This window comes from Berghia stephanieae, chromosome 7, assembly GCF_034508935.2.
Source record: "Berghia stephanieae isolate SIO BIC M18660-M18661 chromosome 7, UCSD_Bste_1.3, whole genome shotgun sequence".
Classification (NCBI taxonomy): Eukaryota; Metazoa; Mollusca; class Gastropoda; order Nudibranchia; family Aeolidiidae; genus Berghia; species Berghia stephanieae.
In genome coordinates, this window is record NC_088366.1 from 56509611 (window position 1) to 56519610 (window position 10000).

Genomic DNA, 10000 nt, shown 5'->3' on the forward strand with positions numbered 1-10000 from the left:
AAAAGCTTTAATTGGTCAGAATTATTTTTTAATCATAAACATTTACATGTTCATGGACATTTACACACGTGTGATCAGATGGTACTCTTTGAACACATACATATACTGTATGAACAAATACTGTATTTATTAGTCCTTCAGAGTAATAAACTCATAAAGTTTATTCTCGGTTTGTATTTTTTGTGGGCTTTTTTTGGAAGCATTAAGTGGACGGGAAGAACTGCTTGCTATTGTTTGGATAGGATGCAGGTTTATCTCAAGGTAGGTTTTTTTATGTTTGTTTTTAAGGGTTTTACGGCGCTTGCAACACATTAAGGTCATATCAGCGCCAGTAAAAAGGAAGAAAATGGGATAGTAAAAAGTTCCTGAATTACAATTAAAGCACAAAAGAAAAGGTAAGACAAAGGGGAATTGGTTCAAATAGGGAACAGATGTAGATTCCAAGAGCACACTGTCAAAGTACCTAGTTTGAGATCACCTAAAAGTCTCATCCAGACACAAGCACAGGTCCCAACCAAGAGGAACACACTCAAATGTCTACCAATCATACAATACAATATGTAAACTAAACACAATACAATGAATAACAGAGAGATGATTTACAAGGTAAAAAATATCATCTCCCAAAACTATAACTATACACTCGACTGCCTCCCTCCCACCCAAGGAACACCCGGCAAGGATCAGGACAAAACCAAGTAATCTCACTCCAAGACAACGACAGGAAAAAATTGGAAAACGGGTATGGGGGGATAGAAGACACAGCATGTACCTCCCTGCCCACTATGGGAGTATCTCAAGGTAATCTTCGTCAGATCCAACAGATCCAGTAACCAAAATATTGCATTTATGGTTAAAAGGTTATTGTTCCTTCATCATCAGCAGAGCTGCCAACCCCATCTGATTAGAATGTGTACAATGAGACCTCAAAATGGGGGAGATTTCATAAAAATGGGTACAATCCTGAAATCGACGGAAACTAACCATTGTGAAAGTAAGAGGAAGGTATACTTTCATAAAGTCACAACGCACAAGCTCAATTGCAGCAACAATGATGTTCCCAAGACTATAATCCAATCCTTTCAGAATTCTACCTCCCAGCATGAAGATCTTAATTGGTCAAAAAATATATTAATATCCACTTGGTCACCAAGGTTTCTCAATAGGCTAGTAATAATACTAAAGAAAACTGAAGTGACTCCCAACACTGAAAATGGGTACAATCTTGGGGGAAATGCGTACAAGCGTACAATCGCTGAAAATGTGTACAATTCCGCATTTTTTGCGGTAGATTGGCAGCTCTGTAAGAACAATTTTGTGAGAAGACACCGAAAATGAGAAGCAGACTAGAGGACATACCTGACACATAACTTCCTGTGCAGACACAGATCTACCATTCGCCCAAACCAGTTGTGCTCCATGTTCCTCTGAGGGAAGGCCAAATGTTCCCTCTGTGGGCATACATGCCTCCTTATGGTCTTCTTCTAACATGCGAAGGCAGTTCTCCAGAAATATGACAGAGGCAGTCAACTCTTCCTTGAACTGAGATAAAGAATGAAAATAGTTTATTTTTTTCTTTACTGCCTCATCCCACCTACTCTATATCCCATGTAAGTAAAATTTCACTTTTTTAAAATGTTTAATTGATAACATTTTGAAAACGTCTTTCCAAAAATAATTTTCTCATTGTTGCCCTGACTCTGACAATGTAAACTTGCATTCCAGCGGTTGTGAACAACTTTTTAAATACTGTTATCATCACCATCATCATTATTATTATTATTATTATATTAATTATTATTATTTTTATTATTATATTATTTTTATTATATTATTTTATTATTGTTATATTATTATTGATATTATTGTTATTATTATTATTATTGATATTATTGTTATTATTTATTATTATTGATATTATTGTTATTATTATTATTGATATTATGTTATTATTATTATTATTGATATTATTGTTATTATTATTATTATATTACATTATTATTATTATTACTATTATTATTATTGTTATCATTATCATGTTATTATTATTACATTATTATTATTATTATTATTATTATTATTATTATTATTATTGTTATTATTATTATTATTATTATTATTATTAATATTATCATCATTAATATTATAACTATTATTGGTTATGTACTACCATCAACATCAATATTATCATTTTAATTTTAATGATACCTTTCTTATGATGGTTTCTGTCGCTTGAGCCATTACCATATTTGGATCCACCTGACCTGGTCTAAAAGACAAAATGAAAAACTTATATTTATAAAATACACTAAACATCAAAAAAGTATTGATAAGGCAGAAAAGGCAACATAGTCAAAAGTGACTTTTACTTTTCAGATGTCTCCAAGTGCAAAATATAATAAGCTGTATAAAAAAAGCCATACAGGATGTAAAAAGGTCATCTAGAAAAATGAATTATCAATTTGTTGAGTACCAAAAGCCGATTTTAATATATGTATGTGGAATTATGTCATGAACATTACCCATACAAATTGTCAAGGGATTGGGCAGAGTGGAATTATTGGTTTGATTACTGACACTATGATGATGATGATGATGATAATGACTATGACGATGATGATGATGATGATGAATATGATGATGATGATGATGACAATGACTGATGGTGGTGAAAATGATGATGATGATGATGATGATGTTCATGATGACAATTATAATGAACAAAAACAAGACAAAAAATAACGAGAGGAAAAATACAAATTTTGATTTAACAATTTTTTTAATATAGTCATGTGCAAAAAGTAAGTTTACACTCGTTTGAACCCTCATAATTTTGAATACAAAACACTTATTATCATTTGTTATACAACAATGGAAAGCTCATTCATTTTTCTATCCAATGTATATAAATATGTTATAATCTCAATACCCTGTATTACTATTATTCTCATTATTACTATCATTGTTTGCTTTGCTTTATTATTGATTTTACTTACTTGATTTGTTGATGAAAATATTATATTGGCAATTGCCTAAAAATAAACTTTTGAATCTGAATCTGTATAAAATAATATCAAAAATTTAAGAATTGACACCAATAATTGAACTTTATTAATATTTTGTGTGGCTTCTTTTAACCTGATGCAGGGAAATTATTTGCCTTTGCAAAGACAAAGTGAATCGTTCAACAAACTTCAGTAATATTATCCCGGGTTTCTTGGAGAAGCTGATTTAAATCAACTCCTTATTTATGTGGGCCAAAACGGGGTACCTACTTCTTTCCTTATAGTTTCCCATTTGTGTTGGATTGGATTCATGTCAAGACTAACTGATCACCGCACCATTGCCTAAAATGATTGTTCTCTTTAAACTTTAAAAAAAAGAAGCACTGCACAATTCGAGCCCAGTGCCATGGTGCATTGTCATGCATAAAAACTGTTGCAGTTTCATTGTCTTCTAATAAAACTGTCAAATGACTACCTGGTCATAACTTATTCTCACAAAGATGTCTTTTGGCCTCCCATGATCCAACCCCCAAACTACCAAAGAATCAAACCCCCCGTTTCTGATTTGAATATTATTTTCTTGCTGACAACGTCCACTGTTTTTCCTGTACACTTATATTAATCTGCAAATAGCCTTTCGTGATATACCAAACCTGCGTGAATATTCTGCAACAGACAGCCCAGCTTGAACATGCCCAATCAATCGGGAATGGTTCTCACTTAGTCTAGGTATGGTTTTTATTACGCTAATTTCAACATTTTGAATTTCAAAATTGGTGTAAAAATCCTATTAATTTAAGTGCCTCCATTTGCCTGAGACATTGTTTTTGCTAAAATTTTATCTGTGCACATTTTTGCAAAGTCGAAATTTCTGTGTTTCTAATTCGAAGCATTTTCTCTTTTGATTTAATGTAAAGACAGGAATAAAATGATATTCATTGAACAGGTAATTAATAAACCTTTAAAATGGTATACATAACACAACGAAGGCTTGGAGTCAAACAATATAAAGGAAGCAATAAGTATGAACTTATTTTTGCACATGACTATATATATATAAAGTAAAATCACTAAACCTGTAACATTGTCTCAAGCGAAATTCGTTGTTCTTTTCTTCACACCCTTCACATTTGTTGTTTTATACTATCTAATGATAAAATATATTTAGAATAGTAATAACATGGAGCAGTCAAATTCAAACAAAGTAATTTAAAACAAAAAAAAAATTAGAAAAGAATAACCGAAGAAGACATATCAGATTTAAAGGACGAAAAAAGTTTATATCTGAAACACTTTTGTAAAATATTTTCTATAAAATCTTCCATTCATTCCTGTATCAGGCATGTCTTTTTATATAAAATATCAATAGTTTCATTTATGTTTTCACAGAGGAGATGATATAAATATTACAAGATAACTTACAAGGATACAAAGCCTGCCTTCACTGGCCTTGTGGGAAAACTGTCTCGCACAACGCTTCTGACACACCTAATGGATGAGATGAACTATTTATTCATACAATAAAACTTCAAATCTTAAAGAATTAATGGGTTGTCAAGAACCTTATAATCTGAAGCTAAGGGAAAACTATATATCAAATTCCTTTGCCACTTTCTATAAAATGTGCGTTTATGTAGTCTTGTGGTATGACACTTGCATTCGATTCAGAAGGTCCTAGGTTTGAGTCCCACTCTCAGCAGTGCATAGTTGAGTCCTTGGAAAAGACTCTTTATTATTTGACTTAGAAAAAAACGATGAAAACAAAATCCTTCCATATGATTGAAAAAAAAAAACCAAAAAAAACCCCAGAAAAACATAATATTGATGATGTCTCTTACTGCATAAATGTTATCATTATCACCACCATCATGATCGATACTATTATTGATTTAAAGCAGCACAACTGGTCAGTTCATGTTATCAATAATTTTATCTTTTTTTGTTTGTTTTTTTTATTAATTGCTAATTGTGTTAATTAACGACGGCGCAAATTCACCCATTTGACGACAAGAAATAAAAACTTGAAGAGGCCGCCCATTACCATCGATGAAATAGATGAACTGCAAACAATCCGACTTCTGATAAATCTGACACGTTTAAATCCGGGTTGTGAATGTTATCAATGATGGATGGAGCACTTGTCTTCAACAACTCAATCATCAAAGCTTGAAGAATTGGGGTAGGAATCCTGAAATGAGATACAAGAATCGAAAAATAATAATTATAAATAAAACTGGAACTGACAGTACAGTGTTCTTCTTCTAGGTTCCATGCCTGGTCCAGGCTTCGGATACTGCATGAATTATTATTACAGTGTACTGATTCTAAATTCTCAATTCAAAAAAATATTTCTTTGGTACATTTGGTCACTGAAAGAAAAGAAATAGCATTTTCAAACCTCCAGCCCGGTGATTATCAATATGTATGCATTTGGAAACTTTGAGGAAAATGTTATTTTTACTTTAAAATGAGCATTGACCATAAACTTTACAAAAAATAAAATCAGAATCCACTTATTAGCACAGTCCAGCTATAAGCATGCTGTGCTTGATTCTCGAGGACCATACTTATAAATGGATATCACTGTATTATTTTTATTATTATCATCATTACTATCATCTTTAATATCATGATCGTGATGATGATCATCATCATCACTATCAATATTATTATTACTACTACTATTACTACTACTACTTTAGTGGATACTGCGCTATATAAAGGCTCATTTTAAAAAAAGCTCATTTACCACTACTACTACTACTTCTATTACTAATACTACTTCTATTACTACGACTACTACTACTACTACTGGTACTACTACTACTACTTCTATTACTACGACTACTACTACTACTACTATTACTGCTACTATTACTACTTCTACAACTGCAATGATAAAGTTTACCCTTTTTCCATGGCCATGAGATTCCATCCCAAATGACTTCCAACTTTTAGAGCCATAAGACGTAAAGCTTCTACTTTCTTGCTTGGTTCTATTGGTTTAGGATCTGCAAAATGCAAATTTAAAACACATCTAACTATAGGATGTCACATGATTTTTTAAAAAGACACATTTTACACATCTTTCTCAAATTAACACTTTAAAAAAAAATACCAAATCTTTTTTTCGTTTTACAAAAAACAAAGGAAACAAATTAACTTTCGTAAAAGCAATGAAATGAATCAATATGACTACATTATAATGGCAGACAACACAAAAATAATATATACATGAATTTAAGGAAGAGAGTTTAAAAGCTGAATAATTTACTGCATTTACATAATATTTATTTTGTTTTTCCATTAGCATATCATCATTCCTATCTGTATTATATCAAGATCATCCCTATCTATAGTTTTTGCATTAGCATATCATCATTCCTATCTATATTATATCAAGATCATCCCTATCTATAGTTGTTGCATTAGCATATCATCATTCCTATCTATATTATATCAACATCATCCCTATCTATACATTAGGATCAAATCAAAGTACTTGTTAAATCAATCAGTTTGTCATTGGCATTCTGAGCAATGGCTGCCATCTCTGTCTCTGCTTGTTGTAGGAATTGGACGATGAGCTGGCATGGTGACGGGTCTGAAACAAAAGGTTATATCTACCTTTCACTTTATTGTGATACTTTTTGTCAATAGTTATTGACAATTTACGCACGGATTCATGAATAATTTATATAAATACATGCAAGTCTAAAGCACGTCTTTACGTGGTTGAATCTAACAAAATGAAAATAAGATAAAGTGATAATGCAAGCTGATTGCATAATCAAGAAAAGACTATGCGAAAAGCTATATTTTGATTCGGATATGCAGAGCTCTTTTACAACAAATCCTTATTTAAAATGTTTTCTAATATTGAAGCTACCAATCAACAAACAACTTCTAATTGGTACCAAATTTGCATATTCCGTGTTGCCAATCAAATGGTCAAAATATTTTAAAGCAATGTCCTTACTGAAAGGCAATGCTAAAATGTGAGTGTATGTAATGCGTGTCAATTACAAAGTAGCAATTCAGACTCCAATGCATGCACAAACACAAGGAACTGGGGAGGGGGGGGGAGACTGAGATTTAGAAATGGAAGAAGAGTTTCAAAGAAATTCTGTTTTGCCCATATCACACTGCCTCAGTTCATTCCCCTACTTTGGACTGCAGAAGGATTGTTACCTGTCTAATAATATCACAATATACTTTGTTTTTGTCCCGCTTTTATGTGGACATCCTGTTATGTTGTTTGAACAGCTTTACCTTTAGACCACAGTTACTTTGACTGACTTTTGTTCCTTTCCAAGACTTTTAACTCTATTCTTTATAATTTCTAAATGGACATGATTTTGTCTTTCTCGTCAAATAAAGCGGGTTTAGACTACCTGTTGATAGTAACTATACCAATATTGTTATTTTATTTGCATCAATTTTATGTACGTAATTATAAATAATTAGAATAAATTTAAAAAACAAAACAAAGTATACTGCAACAGGAGACTTTTCACACTCAATAATCTGTTGATTGCACATATGTGAGTCTGAATAGCCAGGGCAGACTATTTAGACTCGAGTCCGAATAGCTGTAGCCAGCCTGCCAATGAACAGTGTACTTAGGAATAGATTGTAAATTGCAAACATATTTAAGTTATAGGGAGTTTCTAACAAAAAAAAAAAGTTTGGATTTAGTCAAACCCTATTTCAAAAACATTCAAGATTAAAATATCTTTTTATAGGGGGCAGCATGGCTCAGCAGTCCGATCTTTGCTTCATACCCCAAAAAGTTTGATCAACCGCCACAGCGCTGTGTGGCCTTGAGCACATCACCTTGCCCTAACTCAATTTGCGGTACTGCACTGCGGCTGACGCCTGGATTATCCCAGTCTTCCCTCGGAATAGACCCTAGAGACAAATTTCCCCTATGGGATGAATAAAGGGAATTTTTTTATTTTTTTATTTTATAACACACACCTGGATTCTCCTGCTGCAAATGTTGCTTGAGAAGATTTTCATTGAGAATAAATTCAAACCAAGACACACTAGGCATGACACTCATAGTTGAAGCGACGGATGTAGACCCTTTGTGAGCATCCGTCATGATGACAGTGAGTTATTCCTCTAGAAACACCAACTTGAATTCATATGGCTCAAAATGTAGGCTATTGTGAACAAGAAAATAAAAAAAGTAAGTCCATGGTTATTTCCTCCATACCTTAACTAAAAAAAAACAACCCAACAACAAAAGCACAAACAAAAAACTCATAACAATATGATCCTATGATAATTTTGATATAAACAATTGGGATATTTTAGTTGGAACAGGAAAAAGAGAGTGTTAGTTCTTGTACACTTTAGATAGGAATGGTTCCATAGCAGACAAGTTGATTGAATAAAAGGGCATCTTTGTTCCCCTACCCCCCTCCTCCTCCACCACCCCCACCACCACGCAGAGATGATTTATAAAGAGATAATCTACTCTAGTTTTTTCCCTCTTTATGGAGTGATTAAAACTTTTGGTTACGTCCCCTGGATTTCGCAAGGTAGTCCATGTTATATTCTACAGGAATGGTTTACCTCATATATAGTACCTATCACTATCAGCATTGATTTTCAGATGTGAAATTGTGCTTTAATGATAATGATGAGGTGGTAGTGTTTGTTGTAGTGGTAGGGATGATGATATGGTGTTGGCGGTTGCAATAATGGAAGTGTAATAGCAGTGATGATGATGACATGGTGGTAATGATTGTGCTAGTAGCGATTATGATGATGATGATGAGGTGTGGGGTGATGACTGTGGTAGTGGTAGTAATGATGCTGATAATGTTATGGTGGTGGTGGTAGTGGTGGTGGTGATTGTGGTAGTGGTAGTAGTAGTAGTAGCGATCATGTTGTTTTGGTGATTGTAGTAGCGATGATGATATGGATTAGTAGTAGTAGTAGTAGTAGTAGTAGTAGTAGTAGTAGTAGTAGTAGTAGTAGTAGTAGTAGTGGTGGTGGTGGTGGTGGTGGTAATAGTGATGACATGGTGGGGTGGTAGTAGAGGGTTATAGAAGTTGTGATGATGATGTGGTCGTGGTAGTTGTAGCTATCTAAATTTAGGTGGACAACTTAAACTTAAAGTTAAAGTACTTAAAGTTAAAGGTGCCAAATGTCGGTTCCATCGACCTATCTCGCTACGTTCTGAAGAAAAAGAAGAAGAAGAAGAAGAAGAAGAAGAAGAAGAAGAAAAGAAGAAGAAGAAGAGAAGAAGAAGAAGAAGAAAAAGAAGAAGAAAAGAAGAAGAAGAAGAAGAAGAAGAAGAGAAGAAGAAGAAGAAGAAGAAGAAGAAGAAGAAGAAGAAGAAGAAGAAGAAGAAGAAGAAGAAGAAGAAGAAGAAGAAGAAGAAGAAGAAGACGTGAAGAAGAAAGAAGTGAGGAAGAAGAAGAGAAAGAGAGTGTAAAATTTAACAATCTAATGCATTAAACATATGAATTTTCCCCACAAAAATAATTTAATAGTTTTGATACTGGTATTTTATTAGATTTTCTGTTTAGAATAATAATGAAGACAGGAGACCTCACACTCACACTTTTGTTGCTGGTTACCAATAACCACTTCCGGCGCTATCATTTTTTCAATTGCCGGTGTGATTTCATTGCACTGATTAAAAATCATAAATCATTCAAACAAATCCAAGATGTATGAGTCTAACAACCACTACAAATTATTTAATGACATTTTAAAAACATTCTAGTTATTTCTGGATGATATTTAAATAATGAGTGATTGCAAAGACATTATTGTCAAAATGCAATTGTGAATTCATGTTCATAATTGAAAAACAGTTCCGCTTTCATTTTTTCAATTCGTGTTACTTTCTTTTGCACCTGAATACTAAAGTATACATGTCCGCAGCACTTCCTTGATGCGATAGGTTAAAAGCATATTTATTCGTTAATGAGCATGTGAAATTTAGTTATTTATATTTTATTTTCTCAATGTGG

The 10000-nt window shown here is 32.9% G+C and overlaps 1 protein-coding gene across 1 annotated transcript in view; it reads right to left on the reverse strand.

The window, feature by feature from the left end:
* Window positions 1-9615, reverse strand: part of LOC144977536 (integrator complex subunit 8-like) — a 28020-nt gene extending 18405 nt beyond the window's left edge. The window contains exons 1-8 of the mRNA XM_078922856.1: window positions 9584-9615; window positions 7986-8173; window positions 6508-6609; window positions 5914-6016; window positions 5047-5193; window positions 4428-4493; window positions 2209-2269; window positions 1360-1542 (exon numbers count right to left, since the gene is read on the reverse strand). Coding sequence (XP_078778982.1) covers window positions 1360-1542; window positions 2209-2269; window positions 4428-4493; window positions 5047-5193; window positions 5914-6016; window positions 6508-6609; window positions 7986-8112 — 789 coding nt within the window. The 5' untranslated portion in view covers window positions 8113-8173; window positions 9584-9615. The remainder of the gene's footprint in view (window positions 1-1359; window positions 1543-2208; window positions 2270-4427; window positions 4494-5046; window positions 5194-5913; window positions 6017-6507; window positions 6610-7985; window positions 8174-9583) is intronic.
* Window positions 9616-10000: the final 385 nt, after the last annotated feature.